The sequence below is a fragment of the Coregonus clupeaformis genome, chromosome 24, assembly GCF_020615455.1.
Source record: "Coregonus clupeaformis isolate EN_2021a chromosome 24, ASM2061545v1, whole genome shotgun sequence".
Classification (NCBI taxonomy): domain Eukaryota; kingdom Metazoa; phylum Chordata; class Actinopteri; order Salmoniformes; family Salmonidae; genus Coregonus; species Coregonus clupeaformis.
In genome coordinates this window covers 54,740,002-54,767,992 of record NC_059215.1, presented here as the reverse complement: position 1 = coordinate 54,767,992, position 27,991 = coordinate 54,740,002, and the positions used below count along the sequence as shown (strand labels likewise).

The following is a 27,991-nucleotide window of genomic DNA, read 5'->3' as shown; positions in this document are numbered from 1 at the left end:
TACTACCACAAAATAAATAGAAAAGCTATTTGAAAATAAATAATCCCAAACTAAATTAGTAAATCTCAAACTAAAGATGAACTCAAAATCCCATTTGACTGGATTGTCAGGAAATAAATTATTTCCCTTTTATTTCCCATTGAAAACCTTCACCCTGTTGCCTTCAAGCATGCATACTTGCGCACACAGAAAGTAGACCCACGTCAAATGAAGAATGGGTCATATCATGGGTTATATTGTAACTTATCATCAACTAAAATTGATTTCAGACATTTTTCATTGCCAATTTGATGAATACATGATTCCTGCATGTAAGTTAAATGGTTTCAATGATTAGACAGATCATATACATTAATTGATCCATACATTTTCCATTGATCTGAGCGGTGCATGACCAACTAAATGTTGAGATGCTTCTCAATATATTTCATATCAAGGTATGAATAATACCAAATGTGAAAGCAGAGTACCAAAGTAGAATGTGAATATTTCAGCGCTAGAAAAGCGCTATATATAGATTCAAGCAATGGGAAGGGGTATAGGGTGAGAACATGAGTGGATGACAGGTTTAGGTGAGGACACCAGATGAACAAAAGTTGAATTATAGAACAAAAAATAAACAAACAGTTTCAAACAGTCATGTCCTTCAAGTCCTCTTTAAATTTACATCCATCTTTCCTCCGAGAATCGTTCCCTCAAAAAAATCTTCCTCCATCCATATCTCCCGAAGCAGCTCTCACAGGAGAAGCTTCCCATTGCGGTGTATTTTCAGAATCTTTCCTAGTCTCTGTTTTGCTGTTGCAAGTCCTTTCTTTGGACGTTTCCCTGAGATGAAGGGAGGCAGTAATGGGTAAGAAAATAATTTGTCGCATTTGTGAATATCAATGTGTAGGGTCTTGTTCATTAGGCACCAAATGGAAGACAACAGATAAACAGGGAGGGACTATCTGGACATTTAATTATAATTTCCCATTGCAAAACGCTTTGAAACGTTTTCCGTTGTGTGCCCTAATGAACACAACTCATGTCTATGTGCTGTGATGTGTTGTGTGTTCTGTGTACTTACCTCCACCAGCTCCAGCGCTGCCGGGGCTGGCTAGCCCAGCAGGGGAGGCTGCTGAGAGGGAGTAAGTGCTGCTGTTCTGGGGGGAGAGGGAGGGTCGCCTGGAGGTGAGGAACACCCCAGGAGCCATAGCAGCACTCCCTCTGGGGCCTCCGGGGCCGAACGGGCCAGGGCCCGCCGTGTACTCATGGTCCAGTAGACTGGCAGAGTAGCACTCCATCCTCCGCTCAGGGCTGAAGTCAGGGGTGGGAGGCTCCGGGGCTGGAGGTGGGGAGGGAGGGGACGGCTCGGCCTGAGGAGGGGGCTGTGGTGGGGCAATGGGGCGGGGCTTTTTGGTGTACTTCCTCTTGGTGGGTTTCTGGATCTCCTGGATGAATAAACAAATAAACTATTAGACAACAGTTAACTCACTCATCTTCCCTAGTTCCTTGGAACATGGCATTTTGACATTTGGCTCTCAATTGACAGTTGAGGGAAAACATTTATTTGGTGGTTGTCTCATCTATTTGAATGCCTATAAGATTTTGTAAAAGGCACTACCGCTAACTGCCCTACCTCTCTCAGAACTGCCCGCAGAAGTGGAGAGGAGATTCAGCAACACTTGGAGGACAATGGAATTAAATTTAAAAAGCTTCTTTATTACTAAAAGTAGATCCTCCTCCAACATATGTCCCCTCCTCTCACCTGTTTTGCCAGTTTGGCAGCAGCTGCAGCAAGGCCAGTCTCTACAGATGCCACTCTAGCCCCATCCCTCACTGGGCGCTCCTGTTTGGGCAGGGTGGGGGTCACCCGGGCTGAGGGAACAAGAGAAGATGTTAGTGGAATTAATCAAATTATTGGTAAAACTTTATTTGGAAAATCCCCCTAAAGATGGTTTCTAAATGTTCAACTAAGTACCAACACATTTCCTTTGCTGATTTGGTCATGAAACATGTCCACGCCACGGTCCAACATTCAGGGACTTCATTTAATGAGTACCTTTGGGGCTCCAAGGAGTGTCGCCCCAGTTCCTCTTTCTCTTCATCTTGACCTGGTCCTCCTCATCAGACTCTAAGGACGGATAGACTGAAACAGACAGACAGTCAAGGATAATGACTGTGACATCATTGGATCATTTACATTTAGTTAAGTATCCATAGTGCCTTGAATGGACCATGATTTAGTCACCAGACAAGCTCAAATAATGTTGGTGCGTTCGTTTTTAGCTCGCCCGGGAACCAGTTAGGCGGAGTGTGCATATTTGAGACTAGGGCTGTTGCGGTGACCGTATTACCGCCACACCGGCAGTCACGAGTCATGACCTCAGTCAAATTCCCTGTGACCGTTGGTCACGGTAATCCCATCCAAAACTGTGCAAAGGAACGGTGTTGATGGGTAGCCTACCAAACTTGCTAATGGCCTGATACTCAGCGCTCTATTGTACCTCTAATCACTCTCTCAACACTTCATGATTGAATTTGAGTAATCTGAATGAGGAGGACAAATGGTGATGGAGTTAGAGCTCCCGTTCTGAAATGGACACAGAAAAGCCCCGGATTCAATATGCATCAATTAATTTTTAAAACCCGTGCCAAAACTAATTTAGAATTTTAGGACCCCTTTAGGTATCGAAAAATATATAAAATATTTGATAAAATATTGAATTTGGCCTTCACTACTATAGCCCAGAGAAAAGCATTGACTAACACATTCACAAATGAAAAAATACAGTAAAAAAAATGATAATAAGAAACAAGGTTAAGTGTTTGTCCTATATCTAGGAGATATAACAACGCTCAGGAAATATATATATTTTTCACACATATTTAACCCCTTTCTTGGGTAGGCACAAAACTACCTTCATACTTCCACACATTTTTTTAAACCGGTAACGGTTACCTTCAGATGAGTCCTGTGACAAAACAGAGACCACCATCGTGTTCGTGAGAGTCTCCCCTTTCCATAGTGGTCATAATAGTTTGTAAAACTGTCAAACCGTTCGGAAGCCACAGACGTTTTCATGAAAAGACTGATTTTCGGGATGTCTCATGGTCTGAAAAACACCGCTCCAGCTCTGCCACAGATATCTCTAGATTAAACTGACAGGATTTTGATGTGGATTTTTTATTATTCTACTTAGATTGACGCACCGGTGTGTCAATCGACTCTAGAGGGTTAAACCGGAGCCATTACCGAAAGGGGGAGAGAGAGGCACAGGGCGAGCAGCTGTAGGTTATTAGGGACTGGAGGCCGTGCGTTGTGTGTTTGAGAATGTGTCCATAAGGCTAGGGGAAGCTAAGCTTTCCTTAAAGTACATTTGATTGCCAAAATTATTCAAGGGTTTATCTTTATTTTTACATTGTAGAATAATAGTAAAGACATCAAAACTATGAAATAACACATATGGAATCATGTAGTAACCAAAAAAGTGTTAAACAAATCAAAATATATTTTATATTTGAGATTCTTCAAAGTAGCCACCCTTTGCCTTGATGACAGCTTCAAATCAAATCTTATTTGTCACATGCGCCAAATACAACAGGTGCAGACCTTACAGTGAAATGCTTACTTACAAGCCCTTAACCAACAATGCAGTTTTAAGAAAGATTACCCCCCCCAAAAAAAAATTATATATTTATACACACACACACAATAAAATAATACAAAATAAAGTAACAAATAATGAAAGAGCAGCAGTAAAAATAACAATAGCGAGGCTATATACAGGGGGTACCGCTACCGAGTCAATGTGCGGGGGGCACCGGTTAGTCGAGGTAATATGTAGGTAGAGTTATTAAAGTGACTATGCATAGATAATAAACAGAGAGTAGCAGCAGCGTAAAAGAGGGGTGGGGGGCAATGCAAATAGTCTGAGTAGCCATTTGATTAGATGTTTAGGAGTCTTATGGCTTGGGGGTAGAAGCTGTTTAGAAGCCTCTTGGACCTAGACTTGGCACTCCGGTACCGCTTTCCGTGCGGTAGCAGAGAGAACAATCTATGACTTGGGTGGCTGGAGTCTTTGACAATTTGTAAGGCCTTCCTCTGATACCGCCTGGTATAGAGGTCCTGGATGGCAGGACGCTTGGCATTCTCTCAACCAGCTTCATGAGGTAGTCACCTGGAATGCATTTCAATTAACAGGTGTGCCTTCTTAAAAGTTAATTTGTGGAATTTCTTTCCTTCTTAATGCGTTTAAGCCAATCAGTTGTGTTGTGACAAGGTAGGGGGGTATACAGAAGATAGCCCTATTTGGTAAAAGACCAAGTCCATATTATGGCAAGAACAGCTCAAATTAGCAAAGAGAAACGACAGTCCATCATTACTTTAACACATTTAGGTCAGTCAATACGGAACATTTCAAGAACTTTGAAAGTTTCTTCAAGTGCAGTCGGAAAAATCATCAAGCGCTATGATGAAACTGGCTCTCATGCGGACCGCCACAGGAATGGAAGACCCAGAGTTACCTCTGCTGCAGAGGATAAGTTCATTAGAGTTACCAGCCTCAGAAATTACAGCCCAAATAAATCTTTAGCGTTTATTTTTTTGCTGAGTTTATATATGTCTAATTAGCCTACTCCTGTATACAGAAATAAATCAAATAATTAAAAAAATGGGCAACTACACCAGAAAGCATGATTTGGCCACAGAGAATCAATAGCTTCTTTAAAATAAAAAAAAGCTGTGGATTGTTTTAAATCGCATAGCCTACAGTTGGAAGGGCCAGAATTTGGCCAGCGCACACGACAAATACCAAATAGATTGTTGTTGAGTTACGACTGTCAGTGAAAAACAGAGACCCATCCAGGCATATCACAACATTTAAAAAATACACATCTCAGAAAAACAGTTTGGAAAGCAAATGGCTATTGCTGTAAAGAGATGACAATGAAGAGACTCCAATCTGTCTTTTAGTTATCAAAATTCTTAACTTAATTGAGCGAACAATAGCCTATCTTATTGGCACCAGCGGAGAATATCGGCCATATCCCCGGTGAGTGTGCATATTCACTGTCTTTATCATTGGGTCAGTATCACGTTTGTTTGTTTTTGGACAATCATTTCCTCCTCCAGGTTAGATGGACGTCATATTGTATTTGTGTCTCCCCTTTTCGTAGGCCGTTTATATGGATCAGACATCGTTTCTATTTATCTGTTTGTCAGAGTCAGCAAAGTAGGCTACCCTAAAATGTGTCGTATGAAAGAAAAGACTGCTAATGTCTCCAGTCAAATAAAGTATAGTAGAATTTCATGAAATGTGTTTATAAAAGTCCAACATTTCCCTGTGGAAAGAAAATGAGAAATGTATCTGATATAGCCTAGCCAACTTTACGCCACTACGCGCTGCATAGAACAATCTTTTTTGCTTACAGTGATTGAGTTATATTATTAGCCTCAATTATGACTATCCAATTTAATCATCACATTAGGAATAGTAGGCTTACATAAGTCTGCAAATGCAATGATGCATGGAATGCTTTATTATAAAGGTGAATTTTTATGGTGAAAATTAGCTTCCCCAAACTTGAAATCCCCGTGCTGCTTATGTATGCACTGTCGGCTTGAAGCACCACAGCACTGAGGGAGACCCGTAACCACTGTTATCTCGCGCTAGACTAACATCTTGCTAGTTATTTATCATCCCATCTGATTACATATTACCTGTCTTGACTGCATCAAACTGAGAGAAGCTAGTTAAACTAGCTAGCTAGGCTAATTGAGGCTAGCCATAATGTTACTGTGCTTCTCACCGTCCTACAGTTAGCCTACACATAACAACTTCATTCAGGTTATAGCCTAAATAGCAGCCTACATTTTTTCCCTCATTTTAATTCCATCTTCCATTGATTAGATAGCACCTTAATTGCTTGCCACAAAAGCAAAGCAGCAATGCAATCGTCTCCCTCTCTACGGTAAAGATCAGAGCACATCCCTTTTTTTGCAACCTTTTCCAAATCATCAATATAGAGTTGCATCATGCAGCCCTTATGTTTTGATTTCTAAGGCATTCCCAGGTTTATAGGCCTATCACAACTAAATAAATAATGGATTTTATTGTGATGGTGTAGGCTATATTAAATTGATATTTATTTGACTTTTTTAAATCTAGATGTTCCAAAGGCGCAGCTTGTATGCGTGGAAGCCTGGAGAAGGTAAACATGTTCATTATCGGTCAATTACTGTGAGACCAGCAGTCATTTGCAAGAAAATTACCAGCTGGCAAAATGTCATGACCACCACAGCCCTATTTGAGACCATTCCAAAATGTCATGACCACCACAGCCCTATTTGAGACCATTCCAAAATGTCATGACCACCACAGCCCTATTTGAGACCATTCCAAAATGTCATGACCACCACAGCCCTATTTGAGACCATTCCAAAATGTCATGACCACCACAGCCCTATTTGAGACCATTCCAAAATGTCATGACCACCACAGCCCTATTTGAGACCATTCCAAAATGTCATGACCACCACAGCCCTATTTGAGACCATTCCAAAATGTCATGACCACCACAGCCCTATTTGAGACCATTCCAAAATGTCATGACCACCACAGCCCTATTTGAGACCATTCCAAAATGTCATGACCACCACAGCCCTATTTGAGACCATTCCAAAATGTCATGACCACCACAGCCCTATTTGAGACCATTCCAAAATGTCATGACCACCACAGCCCTATTTGAGACCATTCCAAAATGAATGCACCCAGGGTGAGGGGAGTAGCCTCTGAGCAGTAGCCAGGAGCTGTGATCCTTCCTCCTATGACTTAACCTGGTCAATAGTCGAACACCATATAGGGACTAGGGAGCATATGGACGCACACAGCCTATGACTCACCATACTCTGCGTCTTTAAAACAGGTACCAAGAGTCTCCTGCTCGTCTGTGCTCTCCTCATCACTAAGGTGACGGGCCGGCCGCTTGACAGGCCGTTTCCCAGGACGCTGGAACGTTTTCTTCTCTTTAGAGGAGCTTCCCCCTCCTGCTCTGCTCTTATTGGCTCCTGTCACCCACACGGCTCGTCCTCCTTTCTCTTTGACTAATCCCAGTCCCTCAGACAGCCCTCCAGAGACAGAGAGAGGGGAGGAAGAGGAGGAGGAAGAGGAGGAGGAGGAAGAGGAGGGAGGGTTGGCCATGGAGAGCATGCCCTGAATAGCTTCTTGTGTGCTGGGAGAGGCTGGGGCTTCCTCACTGGAGGGTGGAGGAGAGAGAGAGATGAGTGATCATGATTCACCACACAAACAGAACTAAAATGTAGTTTGAGTAAGAATTAAATTAGATCTGTTGCAAAAACTTGGCAAAAAATGTCAATTACGAAAGTCATCCAAGCTTCTCAGTAATGTTAATGGCAGCAAAGAGTAAAACATTCATCTTCCCCATTTTGTTGGCTCCCACTACATTTTTCCAGTATCCACTTGATTTCAGAAAGATAAAAAAAAATACATGATAGTCTGAAACAAGATGTATTCATAGTGCTGATTAAGTGTCTGGAATTGTGAGGCAGGTCCTACCTGAGAGCGGAGTCCAGCCCTGCCACCTGTTTGCTGGCCTTCAGCAGGTCCAGGATGCCCCCGGCTCCACCCTTCACTCCATGGACAGTCAAGGATTCCTCCTCATCGGTGGTGTAGTCCTCTTCAATGTCGAAGTCCACCTCTCCGGGTTCCCTGATGCGATGGGGGTCAGAGCAAGGCTTGGCCCTTGGTAGCTTCCGGGGGAGACCTGAGGGGACAAGGGTTGTGTTCAGTAGGTACAAAACTACCTGAAACTGTGAAACAGAGAGGAACTAGAAGACATTTTCATTTTTTCCGTAGCAGTTTTTGTTGCAAAGTGTGCCCTGATGGAATACGATCTAGGCCAGCGGTCTCCAGCCTTTTCTAGCACGAGAGCTACTTTGAAAAAATTAAACATTTCACGAGCTACTAATAATTGTTATACATAGCTTTCATATAGGCACATTATTCTTTTCTACTCTGCAACTCATCCCCAGGTCCTTCGTGTACAAGATATGTGTTTTACGTCAATATATCTGGTACAATAATGGTTAGTAAACAGTATTTGGCATGACAGGCCCATTAAAATTATTTTTTGTATTTTCCTGAAAATTGATGTTGAAGTCCATGTCAATGTTTAAATCACATCAGAAGACATTTTGAGTTCCCCCCAATTTTCTTTTGGAATACATTTTAATTTGAGTGTAATTTCCATTTAATTGCACATCTAGCAAGAGAGGAAAGTGTCGGTCTAGCGATGTTTCTGCTATTAGACCTACTTCTGCGGCAAGCAGTTTGTTAAACAATGGCCACCCATTTGATACAAATAATCATGATATAGTTCTGTCAGGTAAGCCAACTTTGCAGTTAACATTTAATTGAAAAGGTTTTTTTGGGAAAGTCATTGTCTACCCACAAGACGGTTGGTTAATCATTAACATCGCTAACTGGCTACATACAGAGTGCTAAACAAACGCGCACCAAACAGACATGGGCAATATTGCTGGAAATTAATTGGCAGACATTGTGTTACGTTTGGCTTTTTAAGCCAATAGTGGCTAACCAGGGGTGGGATAATGTCAATGTGGCTTTGATTGGATAGTAGCAGGGAGCTTTATGTTTATGACAGTTTGCAATGGAATAAATGAAAGAAATGCATGTACTTTCAGAATTGCTTGCTGAGCTACTCATCGGTGGGCTGCTAGCTACTGGTAGCTTGAGATCTACCTGTGGGAGATCCCTGATCTAGGCATACATACATAAGGTGGGTTCTAGTTTGATGTGGCCCCACCAACCGACAAAACCTACCCCAAACAATACACTACATGACGAAAAGTATGTGGACACCTGCTCGTCGAACATCTCATTCCAAAATCATGGGCATTAATATGGAGTTGGTCCCCCCTTTGCTGCTATAACAGCCTCCACTCTTCTGGGAAGGCTTTCCACTAGATGTTGAAACATTGCTGCGGGGACTTGCTTCCATTCAGCCACAATAGCATTAGTGAGGTTGGGCACTGATGTTGGGTGATCAGGCCTGGCTCGCAGTGTGTATGCGACCAATACAATTTGATAACGATAACACTCACTGACCCGGATTACATCACTCAGTTACCCAAAGGACTCTTCAAAAACCTTTAGCCTCAAGGCTCAGAAGGCTGAACCGAATGCCCCAACGAGAGCAGAAAACTATTTTATTCTTTAGTAATGAATGATATTACGAAGCAGGTGCTCCCCAACTACATATTACATTCAAACTAGATTATGTAAAGGGTCTCTTTCTCACCACTGAGTTTCTTCTTGCTAGATCCTCCAGCCTTGCGTCGTGGAGGGGGAGTTTCATCAATCTGCAGTTCGTCCTCAGACTCGAAATCTGACATGGTAGACCCTCCCACAGCATGGTGCTGGAAGTGAGTGGCACGGCCTGCACTGTTACTGCTGCCTGAACGACCACCCTTCTTCCTGTGGGCAGAAATAAGGATGGATGACCCTGAAATGTAGCAATAACATGATGAGAGACAGACAGAGAGGCAGAGAGAGCGAGAGAGAGAGATGTGGAGATCGAAGAGAGAGAGAGTGAGAAAGGATGAGAGAGGGGAAAAAAGAGAGATTAAGATATGGCATGAAGATCTCTGCTGTGTCTCCTGATCTCCCAGTCTTACCCCTGTATTTTGCCATTGGTCAGCACCAGTTTCAGTTTGCTCTTGCTCATTCTCCCTGCAAACTCCTCCAGAGGCAGCTCTAACTGGAGAAGGAGAGGAATGGCACACACTTGTTAGCGTTTCACTATCATACACATTACCAATGTGAGGCTGAGAGCCGAAGTACATTTTGACTTTCAACCTTATTTGTTCCAGAGAGGGAAATGTTGAGGTAAAAAGGACTATGTTGAACAATCAGTCCTACCTTCTTCTTTTTCTTCTTGTTACCAGATTGGAATTTCTTCAGTGTGTGTTTGGTGTGGATCTCCAGGAGGTCCAACTCGCCTGCCTCTTTCATTAAGCCCTTTTGACCCTTCTTCTTGGGACTGGGGGACACATCCTTGGGTTTGGGGCCTCTCTTCGTCCCCGGGGGGCGGCCTGGACTCCGGGAGATGGCTAGAGGGGAGGCTTTGGGGAGGGGGGTGGGGAATCCCTGTGTAGAGGTGAAAGGAGCTGCAGGACGGCCTTGCTGGAAGATGTCCTGTGGTGCAGAGAGGAGAAGACTGAGTATTCTCAGTAAGCCAGACTGAAATTAATTCATACACTCATGTCTGAATGTGCCTCACACTATAGGTGCGACCTGAACTGTACTGGCACAGATATTTTCTATGGTGGACGAACAACCAGGCCAGCCCAGTAGCTTGGCTCGGTCAGTGTACTCTACAAAATATTGCCCCCTGCCTACCTCAACCAGTCGTATCTCCTTGGCCAGGTCCTTCACTAGACGCTGAGTCTCTATGGTCTCTGGAATCTCCACCTCGTGGTCAGTCAGCGACTGGCCAGAGCACAAAAACAGAACGTCACAAGACACAAAGGACTACAGCGCCCAATATAACTAGCTTCATGACACCTTATGCCATTGTTCACAATGTTTATGACTGCCTATGACAGGTGTTATGTCTTATGTAGCTGCTATAAAGGCTTAATTAATGCATACATAAGGGGGCCTACAGTAAAGAATCACCTCTTTGCGTGTCCAGGTGCGGAAAGCATTGTTGAGGGCCTTGGCTCCATGGACCAGGTAGGTAGCAGGGTGTCTGCGGTTCTCTCGCAGACCTGTAAAGTAGGCCAATATAGAAGTTCTCAAAGTTCCTGACAAACATTGCCCCATCAAATGCAGTTCAGCAGAGGGGGAACAATGGTTTATGATGAAGCGCCTCACCTCTGAATGTGTCGAGCAGGTGCTTGCCAACATACCAACACACCGTCTCAAAGTTTGGAAACCGGAACAGGTCGGCTGTACTCAACCTCTTCTCTATTTCATATGCTCTGATGGGAGGAGGAGACAGAACACAGGGTGAATGGTAATATACATTTTGTAATTAAGCAGTAATGCCAGAGGAGGTGTGGTATATGGCCAATATACCACAGATAAGGGCTGTTCTTATGCACGACGCAACGCACCCCCGAGGTGCCTTATTACCATTATAAACTGGTTACCAACTTAATTAGAGCAGTAAAAATACATGTTTTGTCATACCCGTGGTATACCACGGCTGTCTGCCAATCAGCATTCAGGGCTCGAACCACCCAGTTTATAATAGAACGTATAGTATGAACACATGGTACAATGGTAATACAATAGTAATACAATGGACATTTACATTTGAGTCATTTAGCAGACGCTCTTATCCAGAGTGACTTATAGGAGCAATTAGTGTTGCTCAAGGGCACACCAACAGAGCCTTGTCGGCTCGGGGATTTGGAGCCAGCAACCTTTCAGTTACTGGCCCAACGCTCTAAGCGCGAGGCTACCTGCCGCCATGTATTGTGTGAGCAATTTTCCAAATGGCATTCTAGTTATGATTGGTAGAGAGAGGTCGCTAAGATCGGTTGAGAAAAACTGAGTACAGTAGGTGATGTGACTAATGTTTAAGGAGGAGGCAGGGGTGACGGGACTCACCGGAGCTGCATGTCAATGTTGAGGCTGTGTAGGAAATTCCCTCCGAAGGCCACACAGTCCACAGGAGTCAGCACAGCGTGGATCCATCCTGAGAGACACACACAGGTACATGTAAACAACTCACACATACCACAGGTAATAAACTATTAATATATGCATGTCCTATTGGCACATAATATACAGAGTTCTGACAAACTCCACTGGAAATGTACTGCATGTCTAACACAATAGCAGGCCTGTCACAGGACAACTCCCTGTACATACTCACCGGACAGTTTATTAGGTACACCACCATTAGGTACACCACCCTGTTCATGAAAATGGATCGCTCCTACAGAGAGTGAGTCACGTGGCCGTGGCTTTCTATACAAAGCAGGCAGACATGCATCCATTTACTGTTCGATTGAATGTTAGAATGGGCAAAACGAGTGACTTAAGCGACTTTGAGCGTGGTATGATCATCGGTACCAGGCCAGCCAGATTCAGGATCTCCGAAACGGCCACCCTCCTGGGCTTTTCACGCACAACAGAGTCTAGGGTTTCCAGAGAATGGTGCGACAAACAAAAAACATCCAGTCAGCGACAGTCCTGTGGGCGAAAACAACTAATTGATGAGAGGTTGAAGGAGAATGGCAAGAATCATGCAAGCTAACAGGCGGGCCACAAACAGACAAATAATGGCGCAGTACAACAGTGGTGTGCAGAACGGCATCTCGGATTGCACAACTCATCGATCCTTGTCACGAATGGGCTATTGTAGCAGACGACCACACCGGGTTCCACTCCTATCAGCTAAAAACAAAAAGAAGTGGCTCCAGTGCGCACGCCATCACCAACACTGGACAATTGAGGAGTGGAAAAACATTGCCTGGTCCGACAAATCCCGGGTTCCTGTTGAGTCATGCTGATGGCAGAGTCAGGATTTGGTGTAAGCAGCATGAGTCCATGGATGCCATTGTGTCAGCATGGACCAACATCCCTGTGGAATGTTTCCAACTTGTAAAATCCATGCCCCGAATAATTCAGGCTGTTCTGGAGGCAAAGGGGGGTCCGACCCGGTACTAGATGGGTGTACCTAATAAACTGTGTACTCTAGACCACTCAAACTCAACTTTGGACCTCAAAGCCAGTTCCACTGCATTTTTTCATTATTGCCCTCTGATCATGTACTGATTTAGACATGGGGAAACACTTTGTTGAATACCTGTTGGGATGGAGGGTAAATAAAGAGGGTGAATACCTGTTGGGTGGAAGAGGGTGAACAGCTGTTGGAATGGAGAGGGTGAACAGCTGTTGGAATGGAGAGGGTGAACAGCTGTTGGAATGGAGAGGGTGAACAGCTGTTGGAATGGAGAGGGTGAATTCCTGTTGGGATGGAGAGGGTGAATTCCTGTTGGGATGGAGAGGGTGAATACCTGTTGGGATGGAGAGGGTGAATACCTGTTGAGAGGGTGAATACCTGTTGGGATGGAGAGGGTGAATACCTGTTGGAATGGAGAGGGTGAATTCCTGTTGGAATGGAGAGGGTGAATTCCTGTTGGAATGGAGAGGGTGAATTCCTGTTGGAATGGAGAGGGTGAATACCTGTTGGGATGGAGAGGGTGAATACCTGTTGGGATGGAGAGGGTGAATACCTGTTGGGATGGAGTACCTGTTGGGATGGAGTACCTGTTGGGATGGAGAGGGTGAATACCTGTTGGGATTGAGGAGAGGGTGAATACCTGTTGGGATAGAGAGGGTGAATACCTGTTGGGATGGAGTACCTGTTGGGATAGAGAGGGTGAATACCTGTTGGGATGGAGTACCTGTTGGGATGGAGAGGGTGAATACCTGTTGGAATGGAGAGGGTGAATACCTGTTGGAATGGAGAGGGTGAATACCTGTTGGAATGGAGAGGGTGAATACCTGATGGAATGGAGAGGGTGAATACCTGTTGGGATTGAGGAGAGGGTGAATACCTGTTGGGATTGAGGAGAGGGTGAATACCTGTTGGGATTGAGGAGAGGGTGAATACCTGTTGGGATGGAGAGGGTGAATACCTGTTGGGATGGAGAGGGTGAATACCTGTTGGGATGGAGTACCTGTTGGGATGGAGAGGGTGAATACCTGTTGGGATGGAGTACCTGTTGGGATGGAGAGGGTGAATACCTGTTGGGATGGAGAGGGTGAATACCTGTTGGGATGGAGAGGGTGAATACCTGTTGGGATGAAAAGCGTGTTCCCCTGTTTGACGGAGCACTTGTAGCACATGTCCACCTGGTCCCCGAAAAACATCTCGTTCTGATTGGACGAGGAGCTCCAGCGCTCAAACAGGGCCAGGTTGGCCGGCGTGGGGGAGATCAGGTAGAAGATCTTCTCACCCTGAGACACACACGTAGACATTTATCTAACAGTGCCAGTGCTTATTAATCAAACCTTTCAGTTGATCAACATTTTATTCCACTTCAACGTAAGCTTTGCATGCTGAGCAGACCGGCCACGTTGCGTGCGCAAGCGTTGCTAAATAAATGTACACATACATGTTATTCAATCATTTCATCCAAACTGCTCTCGGGCGTCTGCATAGCCAGACACTAAAATATAACTTAGTTCTATTTCAGCTGCTCGACGCGCTGCAAGTCCCACCTCTCCCATCTCCTCATTGTTTTTTAGGAGCATATACCCATGTGGGTGATTGAAAGATGAACTGAGGTCCACACTCCAGTCCAGTTGGTAGTGGTAATGCACCTTAAAGTTGGTTGCCAACCGCCATATAAAATCCACAGAAGAAGGATGAATGAGGAGAGATTTATCAAAGAAAACAAACTAAAAACTAACTAGGTTTCCCCTTTTTATCTGTGGATTATCTGTCGGAGTAGAGAACACACTATTTTGTGTGACTCAACATGAATAGAACTTCTACAAAGATCCAGCAAAAAAATAAGGACCATATGCAATTCAGGTAAAATAACAACCCAATGTTTATCTCCCAGGACAAATGTGTTAGCAACAACAAGCTAGCTAAATGTCCATGAATGTTTCGTGTGTTCCGACCTGTCCCCAAATTAATAAAGTTGGTTCACAGTTGGTTTTGGTATTTTAACCTGCGTGTCATGAACGTGTCTGGTGGTGATAGACAAAAATTAACATGGGCACGATGGCGCACGCAGACGCATGCACAGAGCCGGTCTAGTCAGCATGTTAGCAGCAGAGCTCATTTTCACCCAGCACGTACAATGATGAACAACGTAAAGGCAGTCAAGGATATCATACATTCAAATGTTAAATCTCTCGTTGCACCTCTATATAGTATTTAGTGAGTGTGCCAACCATTAGGGACACCACCCCCCACCCGTCAAACATTAGGGACACCTCCCCCCTCAATTCGAACAGCCTCAATTCGTCGGGGCATGGACTCTACAAGGTATCAAAAGGTTTGCTGGCCAGGGTTTCTGTTGTGGCACCAGACAAAGTGACCGAGAAGATTAACTTAGCGCCCATTTGAGAAATGTACTGGACACATACAGTGCATTGGGTGTGTACCCCATTAGGGCGTCCACTCACGGTGCTCAGAATGACAGAAATCCCATTTAGATTATGGTAATTAATCTTAAGAAAACATGCAACTCCCATAATGAAGCAGCCAATAAAATATATTTTTCAAACCTTTGCCAAAATGCAATTCGATAGAAAAAGGGAAGACCCCATTCTAAACAGCGCACCTGATGTGAGCATATATGACAGATGAAAATCTCAGTTAGAAACTTAGAAAGAGGGTGAATCTAAAGATGAAACAACTAGGATGGGTTGCTAATATGACTAGGATTGTGAATTTGACTTCTGGACAAGGAAAGAAAGTTGATACGAAAACCAATAGAACAAGAGAGAAATGGGCAGCGCTCGTGGCAAAAGGCCTATCTGGTTACTGAGTTGTTGCGGATAGTGAAAAGCATCTCAAATATGTGTGAAGATAATGTGTCTTGAGTATAATTTTAAATGTTGAGACAAGAAGAAGGGCAGGGGTGTGTGGCAAAGATAGCCTATAGGTGCGTCTCTTTCCAGAATGCATGTGCTCAGCTCTCCAGAATCCACTCAGCTGTCTCCGACAATTATTGCACATTTATTGTTTAATGTGAATTGTTTGCCCTTTGTTTATTTTTATAAATTCCCAATTACATGTCACCAGTAGAAAATGTACCGTTAATCCCCGTCATTTGGTTACATTAATTTCTGTTAATGCATTGTATTACTAATTAGGCCTACAGTCATTAACCTTTGCACACACACTGCTGCCATCTAGTGGCCAAAATCTAAATTGAGCCTAAACTGCAATATTATATTGTGGCCTTTCTCTTACATTTTTACAAAAATACACCCTTGTTTTTTGGCTTGTATTATCTTTTACCAGATCTAGTGTTATATTCTCCTACATTAATTTCACATTTCCACAAACTTCAAAGTGTTTCCTTTCAAATGGCATCAAGAATATGCATATCCTCGATTCAGGTCCTGAGCTACAGGCAGTTAGAGTTGGGTATGTCATTTTAGGCGAAAATTTAAAAAAGGGGTCCGATCCTTAAGAGGTAAGCCTTTCTCATTCTCAGAGTGTAAACATTGTTTGCAGAGTTCAGAACCTGCTACACTTGTGAGAAAAAGTGTTGGTTTATTTCATAACCATCATTTACAAGTTGTCCATTTTTTCCATTGTCTTTTGTTTGGAGTGCTCCATGTGAGCAATGAGCATGTGTCTGGTTTCTCGGTCTTGTTAATGTTGAGGGGGAGCGAGCGCCTGAGCAAGCATAGAAGTAGCCTACCTGGCCTGCTGCGCACAAATGTAGGAAAGCCCATTTGGGGATGTTGGATTTCTGATTGACTTAGTCACCACGTCTACCACCACTACTAAGCTTCTCAGTCATTTTTTCTTCACCTCTCACAGTAAGTCAAAGAAATCTGTGTATTTTTTATTTTTTTACATCAATTGCTAATGATAGGCTATTTGAAAAATATTACCAACAATCTCCACCTCGGTGTGAAAGAGCAAAATATAATCTGATGATCTCCTCATATATATCCAGTGGAAACGTCATAAAATACCTTTCCCTTGCGCAACAGCTGTCTGTCCTGAGCTCATGGGAAACTCTGAGGGCCCAGAATAGGCTAGTTGATACAATGTTGCAAGTTCGCTAGAGACAGCTTCTGCCAAGATCCAGTTGATTGATTTGATACAATGTTGGACTTCACTAGCGATAGCTCAAGACAGATAGAAATGGAGGCAGACAGGCTGAGTGGAGAGATGAATGTGATTAAAAGAACTGGAATTCATCAGTATTTATTCTACTGTTTTAATTTCTCAGCTTTATGTATTTTTACTTAGTTGACAATGGAAGTTATTAGGCCAACGGCTGCATTGGCCATCTCTGAATTCCACCTGCTAATTTAGGCTGTTTAGCCACCAATGGTCACAGTGTATCAATGTGTCCATATGGCTGGTGCTCTAGCATTAGTTGAATTTTAACTTTTATATTTTTATCATTTTGATTAAGATTTTTATGATTAATCATGTGACAATGATTTTGAGGAAAGAAAACGTTATTATTGAAATGAAACTGTTCCACGAAAATGCACATATGAAAAAACTGCCTACCGTTGATTTTTTCTCCCAGTCAATTTGGCCTGCAATAATTGTATTTATCGGCTTTTCAATTATTTATTTTTGCCAAAAGCCGGCAATTACCGACTAACAGAAACCCTGATGCCCATGTTGACTCAAGTGATTCCCAGAGTTGTATCAAGTTAGCTGGATCTCCTTTGGGTGGTGGACCATTCTTCACAAGGGAAACTGTTGAGCGTGAAAGAAAACAGCAGCGTTGCAGTTCTTGACACAAACCGGTGCGCCTGGCAAGGGCTGTGGCGGTCATTAAATTTTGTCAGACAGTAATTGTCATGCAAATGACTGCCGTCTCATGGTTATTGAGCGTTAATTAACATACATGTTTAGCGCACCTTTGGAACATGATGATGATTTGGAAAAGGACCAGTTGTCCTTTAGGAACAGTTTTGAAAAATGTATGCCTATTGGGTCCCGAGCCTTCCCATGTCCATTTCGGAACAGGAACTCTAACTCTCATCACTATTTGTCCTCATTATTCAGATTATTCAAATTCAAATCATGATGTGTTTAGAGCAGTGGTCATCAACCTTTTCTGAGTCAAGATCACTTTGAGTCAAAATGAAAGCTGAGATCTATCACTCAGACTTTTTTTTTTTACATGCCGAGTGGCGCAGTGGTCTAAGGCACTGCATCGCAGTGCTAGCTGTGCCACTAGAGATCCTGGTTCAAATCCAGGCTCTGTCGTAGCCGGCCGCGACCGGGAGACCCATGGGGCGGCGCACAATTGGCCCAGCGTCGTCCAGGGTAGGGGAGGGAATGGCCGGCAGGTAGCTCAGTTGGTAGAGCATGGCGTTTGCAACGCCAGGGTTGTGGGTTTGATTCCCACAGGGGGCCAGTATGAAAAAAGAATGTATGCACTCACTAACTGTAAGTCGCTCTGGATAAGAGCGTCTGCTAAATGACTAAAATGTCAATGTTAAATGTTAAAACGTAAACCTCTGCAACATTAACCAATTAAAAACAGTACTGTAGCAATGAGGTTTGTGCAGTAAGATATAGGCCCAATACATTACCACTGCATATTGGCGACGCTTCCATTTCATTTAATTTTTTAAAACATTTTTAGTCATTTAGCAGACGCTCTTATCCAGAGCGACTTACAGGAGCAATTAGGGTTAAGTGCCTTGCTCAAGGGCACATCGACAGATTTTTCACCTAGTCGGCTCGGGGATTAGAACCAGCGACCTTTCGGTTACTGGCACAACGCTCTTACCCACTAAGCTACCTGCCGCCCATACCTGCCTCCCTGCCAATGTTGTTCTTCTCAGACCATTTTTACATTATATAAAAAAAAAATTGGTATATGATCACACTGGTAATAGATCATTTGTTGTATTACTTGTGAGGCACAGCTGAGCGAGCATAATAATTAGCTTTTTTACTGGACTGATGGCCTGCATCTGATGGTCAGTCTGAGGGGAGGGAGCAGCGGTGAGGCTGCCTCTCACCCGACTCACCGTTCCTCCTCTGTCCCTCCATGAGAAAATGGGGCACAGTCATCCAGCTGATGGCAAAACATAACACATTTCTGCCTGATGCACCAATTCATGTTGTTACTCCTATGACCAGAGAAAGTGAAATATTCCTTGATATTAAAAAAGGCAAGCCACAAATAATAACACAAGCATACCTGCAGGAAGTAGGGGTGCTGAGGGTGTCGGAGCACCCCCTGAAAAACCGGAATTTAAATATATTCATACAAATATATAAATAAATACAATTACGGTATTTGCACAAAAGTAGTGCACTGGGCCTTTACTAGTCCGGCACTAGGGCTGCAGAATCAAGTGCACCTAACGCAAACAGCTCGAAACTAATACAAAAATAGGAAGGCAAGGCTTAATCGTTGTGTTTCTTACCGAAATGTTTGGTGATCAACTAGGAATTGCTTGGCGATCGACCGGTTGGTGATCACTGGTTTAGAGCGTGATTAGAGGGACATTAGAGCTCTGAGAACCAGGCCATTAGCAAGTTTGGTAGGCTACCCATCAGCACCATTCATTTGCGCAGTTTTGGATTGGGATTACCGTGACCAACATTCACAGGGAATTTGACTGCGGTCATGACTCGTGACTGCCAGTGTGGCGGTAATACGGTCACTGCAACAGCCCTACGCCTGGCAACTACTACCATACCCCGTTCAAAGGCACTTCCATTTTTTGTCTTGCCCATACACCCTCTGAATGGCGCACATACACAATCCATGTCTCAATTGTCTCAAGGCTTAAAAATCCTTCTTTAACCTGTCTCCTCCCCTTCATCTACACTGATTGAAGTGGATTTAACAACTGACATCAATAAGGGATCATAGCCTTCACCTAGTCAGTCTCATGGAAAGAGCAGGTATTCTTAGTGTATAACTATCCAATTGTGCTTGTCAGCACAGCAGGAAGATTGCCTAGTGCCAACTGTCCCTTTCCACAATCTGGCCCACAACTGTCCCATAACGACCCTCTTCTTACCCGTAGTACATGGTACCAGACAGAGGTGCCTCCGAAGTCGATGTGGAAGTCTGTGTAGCTGTCCTTGACCCCCATGAGGCAGTACTTCTGGACGTTGGGCCGCTCAAACACTGACTCTTCAGGCCACAGGTTCTCCACCCATGACAGCTTCCTCACTATCTTTGGAGTCTCCACCAGATTGGACAGCCTGGTACAGAACATTTAGTATATTTAAAACACCAGATTCAGTCAAAGTATTATTATTTTTTTTTTTACAACTGCAACAACAGTACTTAAACAACTTTATTCTGAAGAAACAATTATTATGCCAAGTCATTTATCGCTCGCAGTATGGCTCTGGCAAAATTTAACTTTTGTTCAACCAAATGATGTTCTCGTGACAAGGAAGACCCCTAGAGAGCAATACCATCATATGAGTGGACCGAAGTGACCCAAGAACAAGCAGTGTAGTTTACCTGGTCTCAGAGAACTCTAGGCTGATGACGTTGAGGACTCCGTCTCTGTTGGGGCTGTTGTAGTACTCTACAAAGTCCCCTAGACACATCTTCAGGTCAGCTTGGCGAGGCACGTCAATCACATCAATCACCCTGTCCGGACCTACAGACAACACGCAATCAACACACAATCACGTCAATCACCCTGTCCGGACCTACAGACAACACGCAATCAACAATGCTCCCCAGACTTTATTCCTGCACCATGATTAGGGCTGTTACGGTGACCGTATTACCGCCACAACGGCGGTCACGAGTCATGAAGGCAGTCAAATTCCACGTGACCGTTTAGTCACGGTAATTAGGCTTCTCCAAGCTCTGATGCTGCTGCTGGTCATTAGTAGCCTACCAAACTTGCTAACTGCCTGGTACTCAGCACTCTATTGTCCCTCTAAAATCACTCTGACGTGCAAATGTAATCGAAAATCTAATCAAACTTCATGAGAGCACATGAGCTCATGTTGCGCAACACTTCTATAGGCTATGCAATTGTGTGAGAAAACAGAGTGATGGCCTCTATTAAAAAGAGGAGGATCCCATCAGCTTTCTATAGGCTAGGCCTACTATATTTATTTCTCAACTTCCCTAATATTAAGCACATTGCTTCTCTTTACAACAGGAGCATAGCCTACCTGGCTGGCATGAAAATGAACCACAGGAAAAGCGTCCTCCATTCGCTATTTAAGTGCATAGATTACATTTATTTTTTTCCACTGCCCCTGTTTCGAGACAGGTGCATGATAAATGGTCCATTCTAAATCAAAACAAATTTCACACATATTATTTTGTATATGTAAAGACAAGATTAAATCAAATATAGCCTGATGGGTGACAATATTAGCATATCACTTGTGAATGATATATTATCACTTGTGAATGATGCCCAGCTTGTAGTAAGGCAAGAAATGCATGCCTTTTTTTGCGACTTTTTCAAATCATAGTCGCACACCTCATGTAACCTAGCCCATAGACCTATATGTTTTGATAAGGTTTGTACCACAACTAAAGTGGCCAAATAACTTCTTAAAATGAAGCACATTCATCTGCTTTACAACGGGTGTAGAGCCTAACTGGCATACATACGCAGCGCCTGAGTTTCAAGTTTTGGGAAGATCATTTTCACCATAACAATGCACCTTTATAATAAAAGCATTATGTGCATAATCACATTTGCAGTCACTTTTGAGAACAGTGTTTTCCCGCTAATGGAACATTTGCGCTTATAGCCTACTGCCATGTGCGCATTGCTGCGCTTATAATGTGAAGAAATAGCCTAATAGTTTATCAACAATTTAAGCTAAACGTTCTGCTCTGTTGTGTCAGCCTCATTGCTTAAAGACTAAGCAGAGCTCATGCCTTTCATGTGACTTCTTCAAATCATCCTTAGATTCACATCATGCAGCCTTAGAATGTATTACAAAACAAAACATATAGCCCAATGTTTGTATCACAACTAAAGTTACATACATATAACTAAATTAAGCTTATAGGAGGACCTGTTTCTTTGTTAACCGCTCAACACAGAATAGTGTGCACTCCCTCAGAAATTGTTTGGAGAAAATATCCTTTCTATTTTATTCAGCTATGTTCAAATGTATTCTTCATACTATAAAATAATGCCATGGAATTCTAAGCAAATCTTGTCTGCTAAATGAACTAGTGTAGCCCACAGCTATTTGGCATAGCCAGATCAGGACCTAACAGTATGCTATTCTGTTCTTCTGAAATAGACAAAATTTTCTTCATATCATGTTTCTTTAGACCTGTCTAAAATAAATAATTGATTTATTGTGATGGTGTAGGCTATATAACATAGATTTATTAAACGTTCTAAAATGTAGATGTTCCAAAGGTCTGCATCAGTGGCTTGTCGCCTATGCATGGAAGCCAGGAGATGCTAAATGTGTTTCTGTTAATTAACGGTCAATTACCGTGAGAACGGCAGTTATTTGCTTGACAATCATCGGCTGAAGAAATGTCATGATCGCCACAGCCCTAACCATGATCATATACAACATTTCAACTTCACAGAAATTGTGTTGTGTAAGATAAGACGTTAGGTTACTCTGATAACCTACACGAGGTTACATCTCCTATGGTAATGAAATGTCAAGTTGAGATGTGACTAGTTGAAGAGCAGGAACGACGGAGCCGTGTACTGTGGCAGGTTTACATTTGAATCATTGAGCAGATGCTATTATCCAGGGCGACTTACAGTCAGTGCATTCAACTAAAGTAGATAAAGATACCATAATTCTGTGTTCTATTTAATTATGTGGGTAAAACAACCACATATCACAATAATTCCATGTAAAACCAAAATGGCCACAAAGACGTGGAGGATTACCAATGTAGTGCTCTACGTCATTGACTCCGAAGTTCCCCGGGGGCAGGTTCATGCCCAAGCCGTCCCTCCTGAGGACCATCACAGGAACACTGAAGGAGCGCTCTTCCAGGAACTCCACAGTCAGCTGGGCCCCCAACGGCTTCAACAGCACCTCGTCAGCACTGGACAAAGACAGAGAGATTGTGAGAGAGTGAGGGACATATAGAAATAGAAGAACTAGAATGGTACTCAGACTAGGGGTGCTTTGCCCAGTCTCTTTAGCTAACATTCCACTCCTTGCCACTGGCCTTTCAGGAATCTCAACATTCATTATGCACTGGATTTATGGCGGAGTTGCTCATTGGTTGTTGGAAATAACATTAATATTTTCCATTACAATATGTGGAGCCTCAAAAATAGAATTTGAATTTATAACAAAGTAAAAAAACGAATATTTAGCTGTTAGATGGGCAAGTTGAAATGGGCAAGCTTAAAATCAAAACTAAGACGTCTTGTGGTTGAAATTGCAGTATGTATTTAGATGTGAGCAACCAGATACCAACGTGTTCTGTGAAGAAAAAAGTTCCAATATTTGCATAATCGGTGTGACTGCAGGATAGCTGTGAGGGTTATCGAATCAGGATTAAATCCTCTGTTTTTCTCGAGCTCATTAATGATAGAAAGTCCATATTTGAAGACGGCATAAAGGCCAGTCTCTTTGGCAATGACATGGAGTACAGGGAGTGGACTCATCCACGCCTTTCTCTCATACCGTCTGGACTATTATAACGCCCTGTTTTGTTGGCACATCTGCCAAGTGCCTAAGAAGGCTACAATATGTCCAGAACTGTGCTGCACGTGTCCTACCCACACCTCACCCCGTGAGGACATCACGCCAATGCTGATCAACATCCACTGGCTCCCCATATGCTCACGCATTGACTTTAAAATCCTGGTTCACACCTACCAAGCTATTCACAACTCTGGACCCAAGTATCTGTCGGACCTCATCCTACCCAACACGCACCCTTCGCTCCTCCAGGTCCATCTCCCTTCAGCAGCCCCACAGCAGACTAAAAACTATGGATGACAGTGCTTTCATTTGTGCGACTCTTCGGCTGTAGAACGCACTTCCAATCACTATCAGGGCTGCCGAGTCTCTGGCCTAGTTTAAGGCACAGTTCAAAACTGAAAAGGACCTCTTAATTCAGTTCTCCTGAACACCAGATCTGACGACGACACCTGTATATAGCTTTGATTGTTGTCTGCTTACAATGTTCTGGATTATTTTTATTTCATTTGTTGTTTTCTTCAGTGCCTTGGGTGTGAGAAAAGCACTTTTCAAATGAAATGTATTATTACTTCTATGGAGGGAACCAGGGCAGAACTGTAGAGTTATAATTATTAGAGTATCACTCCACAATGATACATTAACTGAATACAAAATTCAGATTTAAAGGCCATATTCTGGACCACTAGGATAGAGTTGAGACACTATAATGTATGTCAAATAAAATAAATGTAAATTGTATTGGTCACATGCGCCGAATACAACAGGTGTAGACTTTACAGTGAAATGCTTACTTACGAGCCCATTCCCAACAGCGCAGAGTTAAAAAGTAAGACAAATACACACTACCGTTCAAAAGTTTGGGGTCACTTAGAAATGTCCTTGTTTTCGAAAGAAAAGCAATTTTTTTGTCCATTAAAATAACATCAAATTGATCAGAAATACAGTGTATACACTGTTAATGTTGTAAATGGCTATTGTAGCTGGAAACGGCTGATTTTTAATGGAATATCTACATAGGCGTACAGAGGCCCATTATCAGCAACCATCAGTCCTGTGTTCCAGTGGCACGTTGTGTTTGCTAATCCAAGTTTATCATTTTAAAAGGCTAATTGATCATTAGAAAACCCTTTTGCAATTATGTTAGCACAGCTGAAAACTGTTGTGCTGATTAAAGAAGCAATAAAACTGGCCTTCTTGAGACTAGTTGAGGATCTGGAGCATCAGCAATTGTGGGTTCGATTACAGGCTCAAAATGGCCAGAAACAAAGAACATTCTTCTGAAACTCGTCAGTCTATTCTTGTCCTGAGAAATGAAGGATATTCCATGCGAGAAAAGACTGCCCATATTAATATTTTATTTTTATTGGCCAGTCTGAGATATGGCTTTTTCTTAGCAACTCTGCCTAGAAGGTCAGCATCCCGGAGTCGCCTCTTCACTGTTGACGTTGAGACTGGTGTTTTGCGGGTACTATTTAATGAAGCTGCCAGCTGAGGACCTGTGAGGCGCCTGTTTCTCAAACTAGACACTAATGTATTTGTCCTCTTGCTCAGTTGTGCACCGGGGCCTCCCACTCCTCTTTCTATTCTGGTTAGAGCCAGTTTGCGCTGTTCTGTTTTCTCGCATGGAATAGCCTTAATTTCTCCGAACAAGAATAGACTGATGAGTTTCAGAAGAAAGTTATTTGTTTCTGGCCATTTTGAGCCTGTAATCGAACCCACAATTGCTGATGCTCCAGATACTCAACTAGTCTCAAGAAGGCCAGTTTTATTGCTTCTTTAAAATCAGCACAACAGTTTTCAGCTGTGCTAACATAATTGCAAAAGGGTTTTCTAATGATCAATTAGCCTTTTAAAATGATCAACTTGGATTAGCAAACATAACATGCCATTGGAACACAGGACTGATGGTTGCTGATAAATGGGCCTCCATACGCCTATGTAGATATTCCATTAAAAAAAAATCAGCCATTTACAGCTACAATAGCCATTTACAACGTTAACAATGTCTACACTGTATTTCTGATCAATTTGATGTTATTTTAATGGACAAAAAAATTGCTTTTCTTTCAAAAACAATGACATTTCTAAGTGACCCCAAACTTTTGAACGGTAGTGTATATACGCAAGCAGAAGCTCTACGCTTAAATTCATTTAGGTGTCAGATTGGGTTCTTCCTCTGGGAGGGGGTGATTTTATGTAAATGTTCATAGTAGATATAGAGACAGTGTGGAAGAGAATGAACATGTACTGTATAGACATAATGTAACATGGGAGGTTTACCTTGGGAAGGTGCGGCTTCGTAGCTCTCTGACAAACTGTGGACTGCCGGTCTTTACCGGTCGACCAGAAGTGTCTCTTCCTCCAGTGGCTCCAGCATCAGCCTGCTTGGTTCCTCCACGCCGCTTCCTCACTGCAGAACATAAAGGGGACAACAACAGACTGGGATTACAACCAGAACCACACTACTAAAAGGCAGACCACAAGGCCAAAGACTCAGAGGAATTAGCATGTGTATTGGCATGTGTATTCCTGTAGAGCTGGGTTTCCTAAACCTCTCCTCGAGTACCCCCAGCCATTCCACATATTTAATGTCTTCAGAACTAGCACACCTGATGCAACAGATTCAAACAGGTCTGAAATACATGTGAAATATAAAAAGACAGCCTGGAAATCAAACTGAAAGAGACAGAGGGACTTACTGACAGAGGGCCCATGGGTGACCTGACAGTTGGGACAGTGGTACAGGTCAATCTCTGCTGCTTTGTCTTCCTCCACTCCAACACAACTAAACAAAAAAAACAATAATGTACACAATATAAACTAAACAATTTTACTCAACTAGCCTACTGTAAACAGTCTGCAATTAGTAAAGCTCAACAACACTGAAATATAACTTACCTTCCATGGAACCAGTCTTGACAGATGTCACACTCGATCATAAAGCGTGTGACATCATAGGGCAGGCGACACAAGCAGTACACTGGAACAGATGCCATACTGAGAGTGTATGGGAACTAGCACTGCTCTGTGTCGGACTGACAGTTAGGCCTAAATCTACTGAGAAGAGGACAGCACTACACTTGATAGTCTAAATTAGAAATAGGTTAAGGTTGCATTGAGTGCTGAATATATATATAGTTAAAATGGTGAGGGTACTGAAGCAGCACAGGGCATTGCCAGGTTAACGGTGGTGTCACTTCACTGGGACTAGGTGCCTGTCACACTGTATTGGCCATGGTTAGGCACCTGTTGAACGGGGAGAGAAGAGAGCACAAACGTATCTGTTAAAAAGTAGACAGGGATTTGGGTGTTAGGTTAAGTATAAGAAAGATAGGCTAGTCTTACTAACAGAACGTTTCTCGTTGTTTAGTTACTATACTTGGCTTGTTAGCAGTGGGTCTTGCTAGCCCCCGATTAGCTAAATATAGCTAGCTAACAAAGATGCATAATAAACACGATATAGCTATAAAAGTTGGCTAACTAATAATAACATGGCGTATGGGGAGGGGTAGGCCTTGCAAACTGTCTGACATCTTTCACATCTTAATTGAAAACCAGACAAACATCATTACTGGCTAAGTAGCTTGCTTGTACTAGGTAGGAAAGTAACATTAGCTAGCTAGCAGCTTAGCTAGCTAGATTAGTAAAGATTGCAGGCTGGCTAACAATAATGGATTTAGTAAGTAGCTAGCTATGTTAATTAATTGTTAGCTAACAAACGAAAAGTACAGTTAATTGAACGTTACCGATGGCTAGCAAGCTGGCAATAATTTGTATTCATTAAATGACTAACTATATATATTAGTTAGTTGCAATTCAAGACCACACATTTCAGTATTTGGCTACTAACTGCTGTTTATTCTCTAACTTAGCTGTTAGCAGAACATGCTAGCCACCGTTGGATAACGTTTGCAACCTAACTAGGTAACGTGTTAGCTAAACAGCGGATAAGTATATGAATCTAGCTAGCTTAATAGCTTGCATTTTATATTCGTTCATGACAAAACAATTATATTGAATTACCTATATGTAAGTTGCACGTTCAGAAAATCGGTCCGAAATCATTTCTTACCGGGATTTTAATTGTCTGGTTGCTGCAAAGAGGCCACCGGCCAAGCATTCGAAATCGGTTAAAATCCTTACGAAAGGCCGAGGATCGATGAGGCCTTATTATGCAGCGAAAAGTATTAAAAAATAGCCCTTACTGCATTGCTTTTTTTTTGCCACAAATTATGTCCAGGTGTGTAGTTTAAGTCCCAAAATATATATTGCAGGGTTTTCATAGATTAAAAGACCACTACATGAGCACTGTTACTATAAACAATTCAGACATTTGTGATGGAGCAACGGCATTTCAAAGCACTCGTAAAGAGACTGTCTGCAGTTGAAATAACAATAAAGTTGCGCTAGTAGCGGGCCTTCAAATGTAGGCAGAGATGAAGCGGCGAAGCGAGCGATATAACTGGGCTCGAAATCTGTCTACTCCAGCAGGCGGCGTATTTTCGTTTTTTTCGCTCACTAAGCGATTCGTTTTTGTATGGAGGTCAATGAGCGAGTGTCGAATTTGGTTAACAAAAAATATAATGCCTTATTTGCTACGTGTGGCTTATTTGATCGACTATAA

The 27,991-nt window shown here is 42.8% G+C and overlaps 1 protein-coding gene across 2 annotated transcripts; it reads right to left on the bottom strand.

The window, feature by feature from the left end:
• Positions 1–27,967, bottom strand: LOC121537874 (histone lysine demethylase PHF8-like). 2 transcript variants are annotated; one of them, XM_041845501.2, is made up of 21 exons: positions 27,391–27,967; positions 26,266–26,613; positions 26,067–26,152; positions 25,648–25,777; positions 22,596–22,756; positions 20,210–20,351; positions 19,755–19,941; positions 13,841–14,003; positions 11,643–11,730; positions 10,902–11,008; positions 10,704–10,795; positions 10,425–10,514; positions 9,945–10,220; positions 9,701–9,783; positions 9,325–9,500; positions 7,560–7,767; positions 6,887–7,239; positions 2,042–2,128; positions 1,748–1,857; positions 1,067–1,430; positions 1–825 (listed from the first exon to the last, which is right to left on the bottom strand). In XM_041845501.2, the coding sequence occupies exons 2-21, from the start codon at positions 26,361–26,363 to the stop codon at positions 737–739; spliced, it is 3,090 nt and encodes a 1,029-aa protein (XP_041701435.2). In that variant the 5' UTR covers positions 26,364–26,613; positions 27,391–27,967; the 3' UTR covers positions 1–736. The 2 variants fall into 2 exon arrangements, with proteins under 2 accessions (XP_041701435.2, XP_045063282.1); XM_045207347.1 differs by having other exon boundaries at positions 27,440–27,967.
• Positions 27,968–27,991: the final 24 nt, after the last annotated feature.